Raw genomic sequence first — 25,393 nt, forward strand, 5'->3', positions numbered from 1 at the left:
CCTCCCAAACCCCAACTTCAAGCTACAAACACAACAAAAATCAGATTAAAACTTCGATTGTGAATCATGCAGAGTTGAGCAGAGTTGGCTGGATGCACTTACCTCCGATGATCTCAGCACGGCCATCGGCAGGGATGGCCGTGATGCGTTGCTTCTGGTTACCGAAGCTTGATTCCGCCATCAATTCAACTTCTTCGTTCCTTGCCTTCCCACTCATCAGCCCTTGTCCTAGAGAAGCACGTCAGTTAACAATTTCCCTTTGTTCTTTCAGATTAGAAAGTCGAATGATTTATAATCCGCCTGTGTCTCTTATTCTCCGCCCTGCAAGAATTGTTCAAGATCGCGGATGCGATCAGATCCAGGCATGTCTGATGAGGAGAAGGCTCACGTCACATATATTACACATCTAGCTTGCTCAATATCGCATGCATGCCATGTGGAAATCGTTAGAGGGCACAACACATGTTCTTAAGATCTGTGTTTTCAAGTGAATTTCTTCTTCGGTTTTCATATTTCTATCGCCTTTTTCTACATTGAGATTGAAAGTTCTGTTAACCAAACCGTTCATTGTTATTTTTAATCCATTTCAAAACTTACGTATTGACAAACAACATACATATAATAATTTAGAATTGTTTGTATAAGCCTACTGATGGTCAATAGGATTTGGGTCCTACACAAGGTTGTAAAAGCATTGTCTGGGGCTATATGTTGTGGTCAAGATACGGGGATCCAATCGTCAGTGGCGGCGCCAGGATTTTTAAACTGAGGGGGGGGGGGGCACGTGTGGGGTTATTAAGAGAAATTGGGAGGGAGGCATAAGCAGACATTAATATTTTTTTGCATGTTTCACCGTCGAGCGCGAAGAAATACTGTACTCTAGAAACGTAACTTTTTAATTGTTACAGTGACTCATGAAAAGGATACACATCTCCTAAGATAAATGATGTGAGTGCGACGCGCGAGCTGAAAATATTTCATATAATCTCAGCTGATAACTAGAGGTTTTATGCACTTTTTTTTATCCATGAACAAGATGGGTAACGAACTTACTAACTTAATCATGAGCAAGTATTGCGAGCTGAAAATTTTCAAAGGGAAGTTCACCCTGACGAAAAGTTTGTTGTAAAAATAACAGGAAAATAATGAAACATATTAGTGAAGATTTGAGGAAAATCTATCAAAGATTAATAAAGTTATTAGAATTTGATTTGTGACGTAATGTACGAGCAGCTGCCCCATATGTTATGTAATATAAAATTCATGAATTTCATTTTTTTATGGTTTCTTTCAGGAATGAATGTGAAATGAGTTACCTATTAATATAATGTAGGAATAGTAATAAAAAAAAACAATTCCAATTTTCTGACAAAATTACATTTTATTGATTTTTAGTAGCATACGATATAGTCCGGCAGCCCAGGAGATTTATTCAACCGAAAGCCGGACAAGCAAATGACCCCATAGCTGGATGGCATGGACCCTGAAGTTTACAAAAATGCATTGCTGCCGGGTTCTATCCGTGGTCTTCCCTCCGAAATGACGTAATATATGACGTCACTACAAAATGGCCCTATTTCACCATTTTTTAGACATTCTACACATAGCATGAAGTCAAGGGAGAATTTCTCAGCCAAACCATGCTTGTTTTGTATGAAACTTTCAAAATATATTGTTCAAATAGTGCACAAGAGATATGCAAAATTTCACGAACAGAAATCATTGTTTACATATGCAAATTACGTAATGAAATTTGCATATCATTAGTTTGGGAGATTTCTTGCATCAAAAATTGTCGAAAATCGATTCAGAAATTTATTTTCTTTTTTAGTGTACTTTATTTGATATAATTCCTCTCAAGCATAATATCATTCTCTTCATTTATATCTCTACTTTTAGAAAATATATGTCAGTAATTGGAAATGACATTATAGACTGTGATTTCAGCCCCCTTTTCAATATGATGCGCACATAGAAATCGTGCGTTTTTGGCCTATTTTTACCATATTGCTGAGGTGTGCGAACGATATGCCTACTTTATTGATGTTTCCTGCATTTTGCTTGATATTGAATCTTCCAAACAACATATTTTCATCTTTATTATGTCTCTGCTGATAAATAAATGATTTCAGCAAAGATTGATTGCCCACTGGGCAGTCTATAGGCTACGTTTTCAGCCTAGTTTTCAACAACGAACATACACCATGTATGACTGCATCGTTGTAGTCGAGTGGGATAAGGGGGTACCTGTGTACCATCAAAATATTTTTCACTCAACGTTTTTGTATTTGCCTGAAGTGTCTAGTTAATGAATCTTGATGTTCCCTTTGCAAAATCGTGTCCAACGGGGTTCAAAATGGATATCTTTGGCGGCCCTCTTGGACTTTTTTTAGTGAAAATATTTTTTTTCCATATTTTATTGCACAGAGTCTGACAATGGGACAATCTTAAATGAATACGCATTTCACTATGATTTGGATAGTAGAAATCGGTTGAAATTGTTTTCTGAATAGTCCGGTTTTGGAAAAACAAGAAATCATCAAAAAAATTTGAACCAAAATAATCATGTGCATTGACATCTGTTCTGTTTTATCTTGCATTGCCTTTGTTGATGTGCCTAACATGCAGAAATGCATGTAACGTGCTTAGCCATCGATAGAAAGGTATGTATTAATTGTATCATGTGTATGAGGGTAAAAAGCGTTTTCTACACAAAGCAACTTTTATAATAATGAAATCTCTTGAAAAAGATAGAGGATCGAGGCGTTTGCTCTGCATTTTCATTTTGCATGCAATTACGCTCGGGCACCTTAAAGCATAGTCCCACAAGAGCCAGTAGAAGGTTACATACCACACCCTTATCCGTAGCTTGACTATTATGATATCGTGCTTTTCGGAGCCCCCAATGTGGCAAAATTTTGTTTTGGGTAAAAGAGTAGGCTTTTCTCTATCAGCTACATATAAAGAAGTTAGGGCATAGCAAAGCCTACCCCTCAGGGGGCTACCAAAGTCACCCAATCCGTTTTTCGTACTTTGCCAATTTCTCGGAAAATTCGTCATTTTGGAGAACCATTGAGACAAAAGGTGTTTCTGCCTTGCAGTAAAGCCCTTGTTTTTGTTTTGTAAGCACATAAAGATGACAAAGTATGATCTTTTTTATCAGTTACAAAAAGATGTGGTAGCACACTGAAGCCTTCTCCGTTCAGGGGCTGCCGAACTTTTCCAACTTTTAAGTCTATTTTCCCTCTTTATTGAAAAAAATGCTGTGTTTGAGCTCCTATTCAGGCAAAATGACATTTTTGCGATATAGTAAAGCTAGTTTTGATTTTGGAAACCACTTGGAAAAAAAGAATAGGCTTTTTTCTATCAGCTACATGTAAAAAGAGTGCTGGCATATCGACTTCTACCTTCTTCAGAGGCTCCAAGATTGGCAGATTTTCCCATATATTGGAAAAAATATGGAAAAGGGGTGGGTGACTTTGGGAACCCCCAGAGGGGATTGGCTTTGCTGTGCAACCACTTATTAGCAGCAGATAGAAAAAAAGTATACTTATTTAATTCCATGTAGTTTCAAAAGAATAAAACTGGCTTTACTATATAGCAGAAACATTTTTTGCCTTAATGGGGGCTCGAAAATAGCATATTTTCGCATAAATAGGTAAAATATGGAAAAGGGGTGGGGGATTTTGGCGACCCCCTAAGGAGGTATGCTCCAATATGCCAACACCTCTTTATATGTAGCAGATCGAGGAAAGTCAACTCTTTCGTATCCACATAGTTTCAAACCAATAAAAGTGGCTTTACTACATAGCAGAAACACTTTTTGCCTCAATGGGGGCACGAAAATAGCACATTTTCCCATAAATAGGTAAAATATGGAAAAGGGGTAGGTGATTTCGACGACCCCCTTAGGGGTTATGCTTTAATATGCCAGCGCTTCTTTATAATGTAACAGATAGAAGAAAGTCGACTCTTTTGTACCCACATAGTTTCAAACCAATAAAAGTGGCTTACTACATAGCAGAAACACTTTTTGCCTCAATGGGGGCTCGAAAATAGCACATTTTTTCATAAATAGGTAAAATATGGAAAAGGGGTAGGTGATTTCGACGACCCCCTTAGGGGTTATGCTGTAATATACCAGCGCTTCTTTATAATGTAGCAGATAGAGGAAAGTCGACTCTTTCGTATCCACATAGTTTCAAACCAATAAAAGTGGCCTTACTACATGGCAGAAACACATTTTGCCTCAATGGGGACTCGAAAATAGCACATTTCCCATAAATAGGTAAAATATGGAAAAGGGGTAGGTGATTTCGACGACCCCCTTAGGGGTTATGCTTTCATATGCCAGCACTTCTTTATAGCAGATAGAGGAAAGTGAATTCTTTCGTATCCACATAGTTTCAAACCAATAAAAGTGGCTTTACTACATAGCAGAAACACTTTTTCCCTCAATGGGGGCTCGAAAATAGCAAAATTTCCCATAAATAGGTAAAATATGGAAAAGGGGTAGGTGATTTCGACGACCCCCTTAGGGGTTATGCTTTAATATGCCAACGCTTCTTTGTAATGTAGCAGATAGAGGAAAGTCGACTCTTTCTTATCCACATAGTTTCAAACCAATAAAAGTGGCTTTACTACATAGCAGAAACACTTTTTGCCTCAACGGGGGCTCGAAAATAGCACATTTTCCCATAAATAGGTAAAATATGGAAAAAGGGTAGGTGATTTTGACGACCCCCTTAGGGGGTATGGTTCAATATGCCAGCACTTCTTTATATGTAGCAGATACACGAAAGTCGACTCTTTCGTATCCACATAGTTTAAAAGCAATTAAAGTGGCTTTACTACATAGCAGAAGTACTTTTTGTATCAATGGGGGATCTAAAATAGCATATTTTCCCATTAATGGGCAAAATACGTAAAAGGGGCGGGTAACTTCAGCAGTCCCCAGAGGAGATAGGCTTTGCTGTACCAGCACTCCTTTATATGTAGCAGATAGAAGAATCTCTCCTGTTTCGTCTCCATATAGTTTAAAAACAATAAAAGTGGCCTTACTACATAGCAGCAACACTTTTTGCCTCAATGGGGGCTCGAAAATAGCAAATTTTCACATAAATAGGTGAAATATGAAAAAAGGGTGGGTGATTTCGACGCTCCCTTAAGGGGGTATGTTTCAATATGCTAGCACTTTTTTATATGTATCAGATAGAGGAAACTCCACTTTTTTTTATCTCCATGTAGTTTCAAAAGAATGAGAGTGGCTTTATTCCATATCAGAAACGTTTTTTGCCTCAATCGGGGCTTCAAATTAGCATATTTTTCCATAAATGGGTAAAATACGTAAAAAGGGTGGGTAACTTTGGCAGTCCCCAAGAGGGGATAGGCTTTGCTGTACCAGCACTTCTTTATAATTATGTAGCAGATAGAGAAAACTCTACTCTTTTATCCCTAAGTGGTAAACAAAAATAAAAGTGACCTTTTTTGCCAAGCAGAAACGTCTTTTCCCTTCAATGGGGCTCAAAAAATGTCGATTTTTTCAAGAAATGGGCAAAGCACGAAAAAATAATGGAAGACTCCGGTGGTCCCATAAGGGGGGGGGGGTAGGCTCTGCTGCGCCCTCATTTCTTTATAATGTAGCTGATAGAGAAAAAATATTGTTATAAAGGTTGCTTTTTGGTGTCATTTTATCGCAATATCGGGTAATATATGGTATTTGCCCTTTAACTAAGCAAATCAAGACATAGTTACAAACAGTCATGAAGCGTTTCAGTATTATCGGTATATTATATCCTCTTTCGTGTTGAATGCTGATATTGTGCAATAGTTGTTATTGTACAATGCCTACTTAGCTTGTTGTACGCGAGCAAATGGGAGGCTGAATGTCAAACATTCGTACCGTACCGTTGCACAAAAGACGTACCATCCAAAATGTACCGTCCAAAATGTACCGTTGCACGGCTTAGGAGGTGACGTCACAATACGATTCAATTCATTGCGCTCAGTAAAAATGCAGGTGCAATACGCGTATAACCTGCTGGCTAAATGCGCAATGCTGCCCGAGCGAGGTGTTCGCTTGTGGGATTTTGCTTTTCGCTTTCCATATTTTTGCTCCCTTTTCATAGATTACTGCAGGAAAAACTCTTTGTTTTTACATATTTTCGCTAACTTCCGAGGCGTTGTACAACACAAATAGCGAATATTCTTATTCGTGCAATGGTGCGAGATTTCGCATTCGGTGAAAGAAAGAAACACTCTATTCAACTCGGCTAACGCCTCGTTGAATAGAGCATCTTTCTTTCACCTCATGCGAAATCTCGCACCATCGCACTCATGCCTATTCGCTATTTGTATAATGTTAATGATTGAACAGATAGATATCAATGCACATGCAAATTTTTGACCAAATTCAAGGCAATTTCGGGATAAATTTTTTTTCAAAATATATTAGCTGTCCAGAAAATGAATTCAATCGATTTCTACTATCCGAATCATAGTGAAATGCGTATTCATTTAAGATTGTCCCATTGTCACACTCTGTGCAAAAAATATGAAAATAATTACTTTTCATTAAAAAAATCCAAGAGGCCCGCCAAAGATATAGATTTTGAACCCCGTTGGACACGATTTTGCAAAGGGAACATCAAGATTCATTAACTAGACACTTCAGGCAAATACAAAAACGTTGAGTGAAAAATATATTATGATGGTGCAAAGGAACTCCCATTTCCGACTTGACTACATTAATGCAGTCATACATGGTATAGGTTCATTGTTGGAAACTAGGCTGAAAACGAAGCCTATAGACTACCCAGTGGGCAATCAATGTTTGCTGAAATCAGAAGAGACATCAGCAGAGACATAATAAAGATGAAAATATGTTGTTTGGAAGATTTAATATCATGCAAAATGCAGGAAACGTCAATAAAGTAGGCATATCGTACGCACACCTCGGCTATATGGTGAAAATAGGCCAAAAACGCACGATTTCTATGTGCGCATCATATTAAAAAGGGGGCTGAAATCACAGTCTATAATGTCATTTCCAATTACTGACATATATTTTCTAAAAGTAGAGATATAAATGAAGAGAATTATATTATGCTTGAGAGGAAATATATCAAACAAAATGCACTAAAAAAGAAAATAAATTTCTGAATCGATTTTCGACAATTTTTGATGCAAGAAATCTCCCAAACTAATGATATGCAAATTTCATTACGTAATTTGCATATGTAAACAATGATTTCTGTTCGTAAAATTTTGCATATCTCTTGTGCACTATTTGAACAATATATTTTGAAAGTTTCATACAAAACAAGCATGGTTTGGCTGAGAAATTCTCCCTTGACTTCATGCTATGTGTAGAATGTCTAAAAAAATGGTGAAATAGGGCCATTTTGTAGTGACGTCATATATCACGTCATTTCGGAGGGAAGACCACCAATAGAACCCGGCAGCAATGCATTTTTGTAAACTTCAGGGTCCATGCCATCCAGCTATGGGGTCATTTGCTTGTCCGGCTTTCGGTTGAATAAACCTCCTGGGCTGCCGGACTAATATGTGGAAAAGCTGCTGGCATACGACGTCACAAGTAACAAAAAATAAATTCTAATAACTTTTTTATTCTTTGATGGATTTTCCTCAAACCTTCACCAATATTTTAATTGTTTTCTGCTGTTTTTACAATAAATTTTGTCAGAGTGAACTTCCCCTTCAATATTCATCACTTTTTGTAATCATGAACAATTCTTGTAATTATGAACAAGATCTCTCAAAAGCAAATAATGAAAACTTGAATCGCGAGAACAATAATTTGTGCATATGATATTAACTTAAAAAGTAAATATTTTAAGCCCAGTGTTATCTTATAATTATAATATCTTAATAGCAGGACCCGCTGGGAGAACAGTTTCGGAACTGAAGTGGCTACCCTGGGTAAATACGCCGTTATTATCTTATTGAACAGATCTCAACCTACAGTCAATGCAAGCGCGAAGCGTATATAGGCGAAATTTTGATTTTGATATTAAATGACCTGAAAGATTGTCTAATTTCATTCACCCCCCCCTTTATTAAATTCACTTATCTTACTCCTTTTTATCTTTCCTTTTCTTTTTCCTCCAGCTTCAATCGGTTTTTCTTCTTTCTTTCTTTCTTTCTTTCTTTCATTCTTTCTTTCTTATTTGCCCCGCCTATGAAAACTATAGCATGAACTTATCCCTATTTGACTTCTGTCTGCTTTTCTATTTCTTTTTTTCATGCATAATAAACATTATATTTTTCCAGGTTCAGGAATTATCTTATCAGACAGAGTAAAATCTTAGAATAGTTGTGTGTCTTGTTACGAGAATATAGCATTGTCGAGGCAACCTTTTTCTTTGGTGATAAAATCAGGTAATCAGGAAAAATATACCTGTGAAAACTTAATTTCATTTGCCTGTCTACGAGGGAGCGGATCTCTATACTGTAGGATTATAGCAAGATTAAAAAAAAAATCTTTATGATAAAACTTAGCATTGTAAAGTAATTCTAACACGATACACACCTCTCGTCATGCAGATAAGTCAAGCCATATAGCCACAATATACAGACCTATGTTAGTGACTATACAGTATAGTGTTGAAAGCTAACAATGACCGGATGAGATTATCTTCAAAATTTGAAGAGTGAGAAGGGCTTTTTTTGGAGAACTGTATTTCATTTCTTTGATTTTTTTCAATTTATTTGTCTTCTGCCTAATAACATATTATAATAAAATGATCATAACTATAATATAGGGCTAATACCCCCCCCCCTTGTGCCGCCACTGCCAATCATCTATAAACTCAACCGCATCCTCCCACCTTATCAATATCCCTCCGACTCCCTTATTGGTCTACATCACTTTCTATTAATATGTACTTCACTCCCCTCGCCCCATTTGCAGTACACACACACACACACCCACACACTTTATCTCCCCTTTATTTTCTTTCTTCAATCTCCCAAAATCATTACTCTTTATTGTTAGTTTCTCGTTCTCTCCAATCCTTCCTAGAGAAGCCACTTCTGGACAATTCCATAAAATATGTTCATCCGACCCCCTATATATATGTGGGACCTCTCTGATTTCTTGTTCTTTTGACAGTCTGTAATGATCTCAAAGGACCATAACAATTTATGAAGCGAAGCAAGACTTGAGAAAAATGGGGGTCGGACGTACAAAAAGGCTGATCATTTTATGGAATTACCCTCCTTTATTTCATAAAATGAGAAAACAAAGGCATACAGAGTACTTGAAGCCGGACTTGAAGAAAAAAATCACAAGACAGCTAATAATATAATTATTCAAATTCTCTCATTGATTTTATTTCCAAAATGAGTAGCTCATTTTCTTCATGAAATGCTAGAATATTACAGATAGGAGTTATCAACCTATTAATTAATCAAAATAATAGTCATATACAGTCCTTCACGTTTATGATTTCGTGGAGCTCAACAAATCGCTCTAGAAACCAACGAAAATATAAACAAGTGGAACGCCTCTGGCAGTCTCGCCTGCATTACGCAATTCGATATAGCAGCAGTGCTTCCTTTGAAAAACAGCTAATGAATAATTATTCACAGAAGAAAACATTAATAAGATAATAAAATATTATGTCCCGATGATTGACCCAAAACGACCTTTGATCATGATCATGTGACCTAAGGATTGTGCAAAACTATCATTCGTACTTGATTACCCTTATCTGCTTATGGCGATGTTACACGAGCAAGTACCATAAACTTCCTAAGTTATGATGCCAATTCAACACATGCTCCCAACACAGCCAGAGTTCATTGACCTTTAAATGACCTTTGACCTTGGCCATGTTCCTGAAACACACACAGGGTATTCAGGGATACACTGCTGCTCTTATGTCCAAGTTTCATGAACTAAATCCATAGACTTTTAAAGTTATGATGACAATTCCACAAATACCCCCAACATTACCAAAGTTTTTTTACCCTAAATGACCTTTGACCTTGGTCATGTGACCTGAAATTAGCACAGGATGTTCAAAGATACTTGATTGCTCTTATGTACAAGTTTCATGAACTAGATCCATGAAATTTCAAAGTTATGATGACAATTCCTCAAATACCCCCAATATGGCCAAAGTTCGTTGACCCTTAGTGACCTTTAACCTAGGTCATGTGACCTGAAACTCGCACATTATATTTAGGGATATATGGTTGCTCTTAGTCCAAGTTCCATGAACTAGATTCATAAACTTTTAAAGTTATGATGACAATCCCTCAAATAACCCCAACATGGCCAAATTTTGTTGACCCTAAGTGACCTTTGACCTTAATCATGTGACGTGAAACTCAGGCAGGAAATTCAGTGATACACTATTACCCTTAAGTCTAAGTTTTATGAACTAGGCCCATATACTTTTGAAGTTATGACAACGTTTCAAAAATTTAACCTTGGTTAAGATCGCATACATTCGTAATTCCGACGCTTCGTTATTCCGAAGGTTCGGATATTCCGAAGGTTCGTTATTCCGAAGGTTCGTATTTCCGAAGGTTCGTAATTCCGAAGGTTCGTTAGTCCGAAAACAAAATGAGGTTCGTAATTCCGAAGGTTCATTAGTCCGAAAACAAAATGAGGTTCGTAATTCCGAAGGTTCGTTAATCCGAAAAAGAAATGAGGTTCGTAATTCCGACAGTTCGTTAGTCCGAAAACTAAATGATTAACGAACCTTATTTTGTGTTCGGACTAACGAACCTTATTTCGTTTTCGGATTAACGAACGTTGGGAACAACGAACCTTATTTCGCTTTCGGATTAACGAACCTTCGGAACATCGAACCTATTTTGTTTTCGGATTATCGAACCTTCGGAATAACGAACCTTCGGAATAACGCCACAAATGTTCGGATTAACGAACCCTTATACGTTTTCGGATTAACGAACATCGAGGTATAGGCAATTTACGTGTTTCGGAATTAGGAACCTTCGGAATAAAGAACCTTCCGAATTACGAAGTGTAACCGGTTAAGATTTCGATAATGATTCCCCCAACATGGTCTAAGTTCATTGACCCTAAATGATCTTTGACCTTGGTCATGTAACCTGAAACTCAGGTACAATATTTAATAATACTTGATTAACCTTATGAACTAGGTCCATATACTTTCTAAGTTATGATGACATTTCTAAAACTTAACCTTGGTTAAGATTTCAATGTTGACGACGCCGCCGTCGCCGTCGGAAAAGCGGCGCCTATAGACTCGCTCTGCTATGCAGGCGAGACAAAAATGACTCCGTCTTGAATTTGTCATTTAGTAGTAGAACATTTTTATGAATAATCAAATCTACAAACCGAAAATCAAATATAGGACCCTTAATAAAATACAAAAGAATAGTCGTTGCATGACACCATTGATTCTGTGAATTGCACAACACACGTGTTGCGAAGGAGACGGGGGACAATTTTTAAAGAGACTGGTTTGGTTTGAAAAAAAAAGTTTAAACCCATCCCATCCCCAAAAATAAAAGTTAGAAATGAAAAATAGTAACAAAAATAGAAAATAAAACCCCTATTTTTTATTCACTCCCACAGGAAGGTGATTTTAACCAGGAAAACATAACACCGTCGACTCATTTTTCATTTCAAAATGGTGATTTTTGTCAAATCTCTATATAGCAAGGTGCTGACACACCCCAGCACACTCACTTCCTAGTGCCATTGGTTTGTGCATATATATTTTTTTTAAATTCTTTTTAACTAGGTAGAACTTTAAAATGGAATAACTTTTTATAAATTCATCATTTAAAAACCAACTTTTTGTTTGGGAGGACTTGATCTTAAATAGATTTGACAAACTGGCTTCAAAAGTATGCTTGTGAAACTTTGACGACAGTGCGGTATCGTGTTGTATATTTAATTTTATATTAAATGTATAGGCCTATGTGGGGCAATTATCCTTTCATTTTAATTCTTACATTTATTTCAAAGGAAAAAAGATCACTGATTATAAACCGATTCAATTTTTTTCTTTTAGTGCTTTACGATATTTTATCCGTCTCTCATATTTTGGAAGAATTTCTGTCATTTGTGTTAATGTTTATTGCCTTTTTTTGTAAAATTTCATCTATCCACAGATTTTAATATTTAGAGTATACTGTCATTTACCTCTGCTGTATTTTGATTCCCATTTCTTGCCCCACCCCAAACTTCCTCATCATAATACAATTTTAATGGATATTTGTGTAATTTCTTTCTCCCTCTCTCTCTCCCAATATCTCCTTTCCTTTCTCTTTGTTACATTCATCTTTCTTCTCTTTCCCCCGTCATTTCTACTCATTTTCAGTTAGAAGTAACTAATTTTTTTTATATATGTTATTAATCGCATGCTACACCCCTTTATAATTACGAGTATTTTATTATTGTTTATATAGTTATTGATATTTATTGTAAATCAACCATTTGAATTGGGACAGGAGGCTTCATGCTACAGTAATTAAGTTAACTTTTACTGTTCCTGGCGTTCCAATGGTTGATATTTCTTATTTTATATTGTTTACGCTGAAATGTATTTTGTATATTATTTGCCGAATAAATAATAATAATAATGACACAAAACAACAATTTTTTAAAATAAAAAGTGCCAGGTATTCATTTTTTTTACTGGGAAAATGTGGGCTCTCTTTCATAATTAATCTACAGTACGTATGTTTTAGTACGTTTCCAATCAAGCGGAACAGTGTCTTCTTCCAAACTTTCATTGAATAGATAAGAATTTGCAATATAATGACCCGCTATACATAAGAGTTTCGAATCAATATTTTTTTATGCAAATATCAGCGAAATAAAGATAGATTTTGCAAAATCCACCTGTGTAAATTCCGCCATTACTTTTTGTCAATCGTCAGCATTCTTTCTATCAGCAGTTTTTGAAAATTTCAAAGCAATGTTTCAAAACCATCTTAGGCCTATTTGTTTGCGCATGTATCAGGAGTTTGCGATAAATGGGTCCGAATACTTTCCCTCTTCATGTCCTTCCATTTTCCCTGTGATTGCGTAAGAAAAAGAAAGAAAGACAGAATGAAAGGGGAAAAGGGGGGAATAAAGAAATAAAGAAAGAGAGAGATAAAGAAAGAAAACAAATTGAAACACCCAATCAAGTAAAGAAAATCAAAACTTTTTTTCGCACAGCGATGTACGGAGGATTCAAGAAGAGAGAAAATGTATTACCAAGAAGTCTTTGTCGATTAATCGTCAATTAAAACAGCAATTTCTTACTTGACTGCAATTTATTGTCAGCTCGGAAACTTAGGACAATCTACTATTCTTGTTCACCGATTTTCGGCAATGACCTTTCAGCTGCTCTCTGTCAATTGGCAGGAATTCTCAATACATTTATCGTGTTCTTGAATCCCTTTACGTCGTTGAGCGAATACATCCCAATGAGCAGGACGAAAAAAACTCTACGGCACAATTAAACATCATAGCATCGATCCGTCGTTCAATACGAAATCTCCATAATAGCCCATACACACTGTAAAAAGATGAAGTGCTAATTTAGCACTTACAGTGCAGTCACTATACCCAGGGGCGGATCCAGCCTTCGCCAATGGGGGGGGGGGGGGCGGGGGGTGCACGAATTTTTTTTTCAGCCACATTTTCCCCGATCGGCGCTCGAAGTTGATTTTTGTTTGTTTCTTTGAAGGGGTAGTCCTAATAGTCACTTTTAAGCTTTATTCTTATAAATCCACATAAATATATAATAACCTCATAAGCCTTATTTAAATAGTACGAGCGCAAAGCGCGAGCTATTTTTTGTTTTATTTCATGTATTTGTCCTAAAATTTAAACATTCTGGGCAATGTTTGTGATTTTAAACGAGATGTGTATCCAACTAAATAATTACTGCGATCGCTAAATTTTTAATATAAGTTTCGATCTGATAAAAAAAAGGATCTGTTAACGGCTGCTTGCAGTTATCCATGAAAACGTAACCATCAAATAATGATAGCGCGGAGCGCGAGCTGAAAATTTTGCCATTTCTACCTGAAGAATGGAAATTCTAAGCATTTTTTGTAATCGTGAAAAGGATAAGTACATAACTAAGCAATTGATGCGAGCGGAAAAAATCGAGAATTACACCTATAAATGGGGCACTCTATTCATGTCTTGTATATCGTGAAAAGGATGAGTAATTGAAAATCTTCCTATATTAATAATGCGAGCGCAAAGCGCGAGCAGAAATTTATTGTGATCTGAACTGAATAATGATTAAAATAGAAAACAAGCTGCGTAGATGAATAAACATGCACATGCGTGTCTCAGATTCCGACCTAGAATCTGGACATTCTAAATACCTTTTATCATGAAAATCAATAAACGAGCGCGAAGCGCGAACTTAGAATATTTGATATTGTGATATAAAAAGGGTCAATTTAAGCTCTGTATTTCAAGCACTTTGTAGGAAAATTGTGAGGTGGATATGGATCAAAGTGTTAAAAAGAGCTAATATGTTTCATTATTATTACTTTGAATTTTGACTTAGGACCGGGACATTCTAAGATGATTATGTCATCATATGAAAATGATGACTATCTTCTTATTTCTCTTTCTAAGCGCGAGATGAAACTTGTTCTGAAAAGGGGACAATTTGACTATTCAATTGAAATCTTAATTATTAATCTAATAAGCCTAATGAGAGCGCAAAATCTGTTAAATTGCCTGAAAACTGGACATTTGTAGCACTTTGTAATTATGAATAAGATGCATGAGTTAATATATTTTCAAAAATCAATGCGAGCGCAAATTGCGAGCCGAATTTTTTGATAAACTGTCATAAAATGGGGATTTCAAGTTGTTTGTTATAGAATTCATATTGAGATATACATAACGTACCAATCAAAATGCGAGCGTACAGCGCTAGCTGATACGATTTGACAATCTGATTCGTTTGACAATAGGGATATTTTGAGAACTTTATGGAATACAGGACAATAGACAAATCAAATTCTGCGAGTGCGCAGCGCGAGCAGAAAATGTTAATATTCAGACCATAAAACAGACATTTTTACAGAGCTCTTTTTAAAAATCAATTTGTAAATCAAACAAAACAATGAAAGTTCAACTTCCGAGCTGAAGTGTGTTTGACTTCAAAGTTTGATATCTTAAGCTCCATATTGAGCAAGATATGTAAATCACCTAAAAGGCAATGCGAAAATTTTATATAGTAACATGCAATATTTTTTTTTCATTAGGCCTATTTTCAAAGTCTTCCCCTCATCTTAATTTATTCACTCGTCTTCCTCTTCTTGTTTCCCTTTCTTTTTTTCTCCTCTCTTTTCCCTTCTTTTCCCCTTTTTTTCTTTCCCCCTTTTTAAAAATTTTTTTGCTCCGCCAATAGGGGGGGGGGGGGCTGGATCCGCATACGACTTAGCACTTCATTTTTTACAGTGTTTCAGTAAGTTGAAACGGTTTGAAACTCACCGTGAACGAAACTCCAGCGGGTCGCAAGCAATCCATGTCGACGTTGGTTTCGTGGATGATCTTTTGCCAAACCTTCTTTGTTTCTCTGGTCCATTCGAGACTCTGAAATCTCTCAACGATCTCGTCATCAGGTAGTTCGTTGGGAATGCCCTCTTCATGACTGAGATAGAATAGAAGACATGGGAGGGAAAATGAGGGCGGGTGAATTCGGATAGAGGCGGAGGAAGAGAGAGAGAGAGAGAGTCAGACAGTATAGTGAATTGGAGATAAGTGATTGAAGAGGAGAGGAAAGAGAAAATGTAAGAGAGAGGTAATCACGTTCCCTTCACACTTGCGTGTCACCCTTCTCTTCTTCATTATCGTCTTCTTTTTCTTCTTCTTCATCTTCTCCTCCCTCTTCTTCTTCTTCTTTCTTCTTCTTCTTCGTCTTCTTCTTCTCCTCCCCCTTCTACTTTTTCTTTATTTCTCCTCTTTCTCTTCTCCCTCCTTTTCTTCTTTTTCTTCTCACATGGGGTTGTTGCACCACAAATTGTGGCCCCATTTTACTTAACACTTAACAAACAAACAAAATAGATCATGTGCAGTTGCAAATGCAATTAGACCATTTGGCTATCAGACGAATTGGTCATTAGACCAAGTCTATATTAGACCTATTGCAAATTAGACCAAATGTGCTAAGCCCATGTGTTATTAGACAAACGGAGAATTAGTCCAACTGTTGTTGGACCAAGTGGATAAAATCCGAATTTTCCACGGGCACTGCTGCTGTTCTCTATATAATTATTAGCCTCCCAAAAGGTAAATTGCCAGTTGGTCTAACCCCGATTTGACTAATGACCATTTAGCCTCATCCTATACATGGTCTGATTCCATTTCGTTTACAACCAGTTTACCTTTTGTTCTAATTGTCATTTTGCCTATTTACCATTCCGTCTAATTTCCATTTGGTCTAGTTTCTATTTGGTCTCATATCTAATTGGTCTAACACCACTTGGCCAATTCCTGTAACAGACTGGAAATATTTATTTGGGATTTAGACGAAAAGGCGATTAGACCATTTGGCTTTTCAACGATTCGGCAATTATACCGACCAATTATATTAGAGCAAATGGGTTTAACTCGTGTGGTATTAGACGATCAGAGAGTTTAACCAACTGCTATTGCTAGACCAAGTGGATATAACCCCCCCCCAAAAAAAAAAAAAAATAATAATAATAAATAATAATAAAATAATAGTAATACACACATATACGCACACGCAAACACACCCTCACACATACCAACACAACACTCACCTCTTATATACATAACGCACACAACCAACGACTCACATCTGGACGCACAAACACTACACATCAGACAGGTGTTAAAGACAATTTGTGTAATGGGCGACAATATGTGATTCTAGGTTTCTTTTTGCCGACACAAATTGGCACAATATGCTTAAAAATTGAGACCCGCACGTGCAGCACAAATTGTCGCGAGGCGACAATATGTGGTGTCAAATGTTGCACATTGTGCGGCAGGGCGACAATTTGTGGTGTCAAATTTTGCACATTGTGCGGCAGGGCGACAATTTGTGGTGCAACACATGTCTCCTTCTTCCTATTTTGATTTGTCTATTTCTTCTCTCACCCCCTTTCCATGCATTTCGTATGTAGCCTTAACAATTATACATATCATTTAAGGCAATAAAACATTGGATATAAATTAATATTCACATACCCGTTGGCCCAGTAGAAGAAGTTTTTGAGAACCCTTTTTGAGATGGTGCTTTTACAGACCTCAAGGGGTGTCCGTGGGTAATAGTGTACGTAGTTAACACACATCTCATCCATGATTCCATATCCACCCTGGACAATAAGTGAGGTACGGATAATATTATTAGTATGATATCAGAATTTAATGGTTTAACATGTTGGTATCTCTTTTTAATACTGATGATGATGATGATGATAATGATAATAATAACAATGATAATAATAATAGGCCTTATAATGTAATTTATTAGGCTCTATATCCATCTCGTTAGAGATGCTCAAGGCGCACAAGTGAAGGGGAGCAACTAAAATAACAAGGGAATACTTATCATTGGTAAAAGGATTTAGAGAGATAAGTTATTAGCTTAATCTTAAATGTTTCGACAAACTTGCTATTACAAATCCCTCGTACATTTTTTACATTTTGGAACTGAAAGAAGACTAGGAGCATAGAAGTCTGAAGGTGTTTAGGTGTTAATGAGAGCAGTGTTGTACTATGGAACAGAGCCATGAACTCAGTGATATGCCAGTAAAATGGTTTTGAGTGTGAATTTCACATCTTTATGGAGTGAATTCATGTATGTACGACAGGGCGATCAGATCGCTCCAAAATGAGTTCCAAGACGAGTGTGGTTTTTAAAAAATGGAACAATTTGTATATCTTCTCTTTTTCCTCTTCTTTTGCCAAAAAAAAATAATAGGGGTCGTTCCCCCTGCCCCCTGTGGCTCCGCCCCTGCCCCCATCCCTGACCCCCCTCCACCATGGCTCCGCCCCTAAAGTAGGGGTAATACGTGGTAAAAAATCTATTATAATAAAGATCATCCTTACCATGGTAACGTTGTCCTTCTTGCTAGTGTCGTATTGGCAAGATGTGATCAGTGTGTCTCCCTACAGAGAAATAATGAACAGAATTTAATGAATGACAAAAGTGGGCGAAATTATTTATAGGAATAAGTTTCAAATACAAAAGTACAGTGTGCCCCCTGAAATATTTCTCAAAGTATACGATCAAAACAAATGATTAACTTGATGAAATTCAATGTAAAGCTCTGTGAGTTCTATTCATGAAAACAGAAACCGTGGAGATGACATTGCATTTCATCTCAATAGTTTTTGTTTTCTTAACTGTAATTCATTTTTTTTTTCAACCATAACCGACGAAGAAAAACTTCTCTGTAGGAATTAAGTAGCTTCATGTAGGCCTATATAATAACGTAAATCTTGTGGGAAAAAATCACGATTATTTTTGTAAGTTGCTATAATTTAAGATCCACATACAGATGAAAACCCTTGATAAACTGATGACGGAAATATCTTGGATAATCTAAACACTCAATGAAAAGTACTCACTGGCAGAATATGAACCGGCTTGGGTAAAATTCGGATTTCCTGTGAAAGACATAGGAATGATTATCATGTGGATGCAAAGCTACTTGCACAAACAATCTGAATACGATAAAAACAATCACGAGAGTTATCACTGAGGTAAATTCATTCAATAGCTGTCAATGAGATATGAAATATTATGCATACCATTAGCTGATAAAAGTATATATGGACTTGGTGGGTGTTTCATAAAGCTGTTTGTAAGTTAAGAGCGACTTTAAGAACGACTGATGAACCTTCTTAAGCGCTAAATAATCACCAATGAACATAATGGTGAACATCATTTACCATGCACGTGAAAGGATCACCAGTCTTTAAAAGTTACTCTTAACTTACGAACAGCTTTATGAAACGGCCCCTAGGACTGGATCTTGTGGGATCCCATGAAGTGTCTCCCACGTCACATAGTACTTTCTATCTCCGTCTGCTGCTGTAATTTAGAAACATCTGCAGCCTATCTAGAATATTTAAAAAAGTCTAGTTTGTTTTAGAAACAATTTGGAAAAACGCACGTGTAGTTTTCGAAAATCCATATCGAGACTCGGCAAAAGAACTATATCATATAGGTATATGGTAAGTAAGTCATCTTATACTGTTTCACTATGTCGCTCTCAAGTAAGATGAAAATAATGTATCGATGGTGATGATAATCTCTGATATCGCGATCATGATTATAATCATCGTCATCATTGTCTACTTGATAATCTTCATCGCCGTCGTCATCAACAGCAACAGGTGTTTAGAGACGTCGTTCCGATTTATTTGTCAAGAAATAAAAGCCCTTTATGAATATCATTATCATCATCATAAAGATAAATTTTTATTTACACACGGTTGAAAAGCCCAAACAGTTCAGAGTGTGATTTCTATTGGGGCCGTGTGGAACATACTTTACAATTGATATAATAAACATTAAAAACAAGTGTTTAACAGACAATATGAAATAAAAAAATATTATGTTAACATGAACAGAAGCATCAGGGGATCATAGAAAGATGAAGAGAAGGGGAGGAGAAGAGGAGGAGGAAGAACAAGAAGATGAAGAGGAAGAAAATAGAAGAAAAAAAACAAAAAAAAAAGAAGGGAAAGAAGAGTGAGATGAAGAAAGAAAGAAGAAGAAATTATATACCGTTCACAAAGACATCAATAATATACAAATTAATGAAATATGATTGCGTATCTATCGAATAATTCGAACAAAGTGGTGCATGCAAGGTAAATGAGAACATAAGAAATTGAAATGTCAGAGAGTAAATTGATGTTTCTCTATTAGACAATCGTGCATATGAAAATGAATATATGATTTATCAATGCTAAAAACTAAACACATAAAAATGATTGGAAAATTTATGAAAACTAAAGACTGAACATAAAACGATAACAACTTGATTAATACTGAAACATAACATATAAAACTGATTGAAAAATTACGAGTACTATAGAGATAATTAGAGAAACCTTTGAAACGATTGCAAACTAATACGAGTCACTAGGAAACAATGATTAGAAGTTATCTGTTGATGTGTGATAACACCAATTAAACAGAATGATAGTCATAAAACACTGGCGATCCACATTACAGTGTCTTCGTCATCACCGTCGTCATCAACATCATCATCGTAATCTTAACAAGTATAACCCTAATTCTAACTGCTTACCTGGAAATCTGAGCTAAAATGGTCATCTCTATTCAGTTCTGGTTGCTCTTTGCCGTCTCGTACATGCTTGGTCCATACAGCAGTGCCTGTTAAATGGGTATGCAGTTGAGATGCAAACGCTTTGATACCCCTTTGAGGAAACCCCTGCAAATACATTTTCGGTTGTCATATATGAAGGAAAAAAATGCATGAGATAAAGTTTTTTTACGCTTAAGTCTCAGTTTCATTAAGTCAATCGCTGAAATATTATTAAAAATAAAATTTGGGAAAGGGAACAGTGTGTCAAGTATGTATGAATACATTTTTTGTTTCGTTATAAAAAAAAACGACACAATACAATTTACCAAATACCTGCGTAGATAAAAAAATCTTCATTGCCAGTTTGTGGATTAAACAAGGTAGCAAGCAAGCAGGGGGGTTCATATATTTTTGTTCAAAATATTGACCGATAATTAGATATTTCAACATATTACATAATTATGATCAAAATAAAACAAGATAAACAAATATATGCTGTATTGAAATAAATTTTTCTCTCGTTAAATAATTACAGGTCAGATGATGAATTCGTTAATCATTGTGTACTTAATGCAACAACAAAAAATGTTGTAGTCCTAGAAAGAGCCTTGAGGAAAACCGCAGCTGACATGAAAACGGATTGACAAAATAAATCACATAAAAATTAGATATTGAGCAACAAGTCGAGCGCCTCTGGAAGTCTCACCTGCATTACGCGTTCTATATAGCAGCAGTGCTGACTTTGAAAACTATACTATAAAATAATTATTCACAAAAAAACACCATTAAAATAATGATACAATACTACAATACTACGTTCATTGACCCTAAATGACATTTGACCTTGATCATGTGACCTAAGACTTTTCAGTGATACTTGATTACCCCTATATGTCCACAATTCATAAACTATATCCATAAACTTTGAAGGTTATGACAGCAATTTAATAATTACCTCCAACATGGCCGAAGTCCATTGACCTTAATGACCTTGGTAATGTGACCTGAAACTCGCACAGGATGTTCAGTGATACTTGATTACTCTTATGGCCAAGTTTTATGAACTCGACCATTACAATTTCAGAGTTATGATGGTAATTCAACAAATACCCGCAAAATGGCCAAAGTTCATTGACCTTAAATGACCTTTGCCCTTAGTCATGTGACCTGAAACTCGCACAGGATGTTCAATGATACATGTACCTGAACCTGATTACTCTTATGTCTAAATTTTATGAATCAGATCTATAAACTTTAAAAGTTATGACATTTCAAAAACTGAACCTTCGGTTAGGATTTGATGTTGACGCCGCCACCGTCGGAAAAACCGCGCCTATAGTCTCACTCTGCTATGCAGGTGAGACAAAATGGAATTAAAAACTTGATGTTCTTTAATCAATTTATTATTGACGTCAATGTAGAGGAGTAAGTACTAATCAAATTACTATTATGCGTTAGTTAGGCCTATTTCATCCTATGTTATTTACTGACTATACCTTTCGTGTACATGGTGAGAGGCAATGTCCAGTGAGAATGAATTCATCCATACCGGGAGGTATAGATAGTTTAGGGGTGTAGATCAGACCAAGCTCTATGATACCGGCATCGAATGATCTTAGTGTTGGAGTGTAGTAGAAACGAAGACCAGAACTATCTTGAATTCCTGTGGAGGAGAGAAGAATGTCATTTCAGGGTAGTAGTAGTAGTATCAGTAGTAGTAGTATTAGTAGCCTAGTAGTACTACTACTAGTAGTAGTAGTAGTTGTAGTAGTAGTAGTAGTAGTATAAAAGTAGTACTACTAGTAGTAGTAATAGTACAAGTAGTAGTAGTAGTATTAGTAGTAGTAGTAGTAGTAGCAGTAGTAGAAGTAGTAGTAGTAGTAGTAGTAGTAGCAGCCTAGTAGTAGCAGTAGTAGTAGTAGAATTAGTAGTAGTAGAAGTATAAGTAGTAGTAGTAGTAGAAGAAGAAGTAGTACTAGTAGTACTAGTAGTAGTAGTAGTAGTAGTATTAGTAGTAGTACAAGTAGTAGTAGTACTAGTAATAGTAGTAGTAGTAGTAGTAGTAGTAGTAGTAGTAGTAGTAGTAGTAGAAGTAATATAAGTAGTAGTAGTAGTATAAGTAGTAGTAGTAGTAGTAGTAGTAGTGGAAGTGGAAGTAGTAGAAGTAGTAGTAGTAGTAGTAGTAGTAGTAGAATTAGTAGTAGAAGTAGTAGAAGTAGTAGTAGTAGTAGAAGAAGTACTAGTAGTAGCAGTAGCAGTAGAAGTAGAAGTAGTAGTAGTAGTAGTAGTAGTAGTATTAGTAGTAGTAGTAGTAGTAGTAGTAGAAGTAGTAGTAGTAGTAGTAGTAGTAGTAGTAGTAGTAGTAGTAGTAGTAGTAGTATTATTAGTAGTAGTAATAGTAGTAGTAGTAGTAATAGTAGTAATAGTAGTAGTAGTAGTTGTTGTTGTAGTAGAAGTAGTAATAGTAGTAGTAGTAGTAGTAGTAGTAGTTGTTGTAGTAGTAGTAGTAGTAATAGTAGTAGTAGTAGTAATAGTAGTAGTAGTAGTAGTAGTAGTAGTAGTAGTAGTAGTAGTAGTAGTAGTTATTAGTAGTAGTAGTAGTAGTAGTAGTAGTAGTAGAAGTCAGTTTTTTTTAATTTGTATAAATCACATTTAATTGATTAGAAAAGGGAAAGTTACAACAATAAGCCCAGGTCACCTGTTCTAAACTAACATGATACAGGGTAAGATAAATAGAATACATGAAAATGAATAATTCACAAAAAATATTAATTTATTATGCAAGCTGGTAACGGTGTGCATACAACAATGATTGATAACAGACAGGTTAGCGCCACTTTTGTTCTTTTTGTTGCCAAGTTGGAGAAATGGGACACAAGTTTTCAAAATGGGTCATCTTTGTTATGGAAAGAAAAAATATATCACCCTAGGAAGGTGTCTCCGGAGAGAATTGCCCTCTGAATACAAGGGAAGTCGACATATTTGAGTGTAGTCCAAAACATTCGAGCTTTCAATAATACTGTGTGTTTGATACCTGATTTTCTAGCTGGATTATTGTAATGGATCTCTATCATGATGTAGCTTGATGTTGATGGTCCTCCTATAGCGATACCTGCCTCTTCTGGATACACAAATGCCTGAAAGAAAAAAATTGTTAAATTTAATGATAATAGTAATAGTATAGCGGGGTGGAAAATAGAGATTTGGTTGTTTTGGTAAAAAGTTCGTTTGCCTTCTTGCACTGTTTATATTCCATGATGGTTAGTTTTAGTTGCAGGTTTTTATGGGTCAGGCCAGCTGTGTTTGGAATGTAGTGAAGGAATTCAAACTGAATGGTTGCCATGCGTTGCTATAGGCTGTCTGGGATTTAGAATCGGCATTTTTTCGGGACTCAGTGGATTTGGAAGAGTAGAATTGAATACTGAATTATAATTTTTTGGGCAGTCCAGCTGAACTTGAATTTGGAATCAGAGTACGCACATTAATAATTATTTCCATTTTATACACTGATATTACAGGCGGATTAATTTAGCGTATTGCACCAAAAGTGATAGGACCGATTTGGGGAAGGGTTTTCTCGCCACGTGGGGTTTGAGCTAAGAGGTATAAAAAGGGGATGTGCGAAGTTGGGCGGGGTAGTTCTTTTCGTTCACGATTTGTTTTGCTGAAGTAGGCCATGCATACCCCATCGTCGGTCGTCTAGCCCAGAGATGCGATGTTATCACACCATACTGAGCTTGTTGGTTTGTATGGTGGCCCTGAAGGGACATCGCAAATAAACCAAATCGCGAATATTCACGACGAAATTGGCGACGAAATTGGCGACGTCGCCAATTTCGTCGTGAATTTCGTCGTCAATTTGAATATTCACGACGAAATTCACGACATCGTGAATTTTGTTGCCAATTTCGTCGCGAATTATTCACGACGAAATTCATGACGTCGTGAATTTCGTCGCCAATTTCGTCGTGAATTTGTTTTGCTTGCCTGGGCGGTATGCGGGTTGAAACCAATTCGTCTGCTGCTCCACTCACAACAGGGTCTACATTCATTTAGTCCAATGCAATTCTATCCATTAACTTTTCGCCTAACAACCATATGGTCCAATAACCATTTGGTCCAGTCATCACTTCGTCTAATCACCAGTTCGTCTATGACCATTTCGTCTCATAACTAGTTGGTCTAATATCAATTTTATTTTCCTTAATTTCGCCCAATTAACACTTAGTTCAATTAGACCAAATGGCATATGGAATAAATGGCAATTGGACCAACTTTGTTATTAGACGAACTGATGGTAGACTAAAATGATAGACGAGTTGGCATTAGACCAATTGAAAAAAAACCATTGAAACGACAGAACGATGTCCACTGCTATCCATATGCATAGGCAGATCCAGGGGGAGAGGGGCCGAGGCCCCCCCCCCCCCTATTGGCGGAGCAAAACAAAAGGAAAAAGGGAAGAAAGAAATACAAAAAGAGGGAAAAGAGAGGAGAAAAAAAGAAGAGGAGGAAGACGAGTGAAAAAAATAAGATGAGGGGAAGACATGGAAATAAAAAGAATCTTTCATGTCACTATATAAAATTTTCGCTCGCGCTTCGCGCTCACATTGCCTGTTAGGTGATTTTCATATCTTGTTCAATATGGAGTTTAAATATCAAGTTTGGAAGTCAATATACAAAACATATTTCATCTCGAAAATCAAACTTTCATTATTTTGCGTGATTTACAAATTGATTTTTAAAAAGTGCTCTGTAAATATGACAGTTTTATGGTCTGAATATTAACATTTTCCGCTCGCGTTACGCGCTCGCAAATTTCGATTTATCAGGTACCTATTATTTTCGTGTATTCCATAAAGTTTTCAAAATATCCCTTTTCAGGTCTGATTGTCAAAACGTATCAGCTAGCGCTGCACACTCGCATTTTGATTGTATGTCTCAATATTGATTATATCCCCTTTTCATGACAATGTATACAAAGATTTAGGCTCGCAATTTGCGCTCGCATTAATTGTTAAAATATATATTAACTGATGCACCCTATTTATAATTACAAAAGTGCTTGAAATGTCCAGTTTTCAGG

General features: G+C 36.3%; 1 protein-coding gene across 1 annotated transcript in view; it reads right to left on the reverse strand.

Annotated features, from left to right (window-relative positions):
* Nucleotides 1-9,325: 9,325 nt before the first annotated feature.
* LOC129278136 (dopamine beta-hydroxylase-like) overlaps nt 9,326-25,393 on the reverse strand; it is a 53,274-nt gene continuing 37,206 nt past the window's right edge. The window contains exons 6-13 of the mRNA XM_064110611.1: nt 23,342-23,444; nt 21,804-21,970; nt 20,290-20,433; nt 18,596-18,634; nt 18,074-18,133; nt 17,210-17,337; nt 15,485-15,644; nt 9,326-13,047 (exon numbers count right to left, since the gene is read on the reverse strand). Coding sequence (XP_063966681.1) covers nt 12,970-13,047; nt 15,485-15,644; nt 17,210-17,337; nt 18,074-18,133; nt 18,596-18,634; nt 20,290-20,433; nt 21,804-21,970; nt 23,342-23,444 — 879 coding nt within the window. The 3' untranslated portion in view covers nt 9,326-12,969. The remainder of the gene's footprint in view (nt 13,048-15,484; nt 15,645-17,209; nt 17,338-18,073; nt 18,134-18,595; nt 18,635-20,289; nt 20,434-21,803; nt 21,971-23,341; nt 23,445-25,393) is intronic.

The sequence above is a fragment of the Lytechinus pictus genome, chromosome 15 (assembly GCF_037042905.1).
Source record: "Lytechinus pictus isolate F3 Inbred chromosome 15, Lp3.0, whole genome shotgun sequence".
Classification (NCBI taxonomy): Eukaryota; Metazoa; Echinodermata; class Echinoidea; order Temnopleuroida; family Toxopneustidae; genus Lytechinus; species Lytechinus pictus.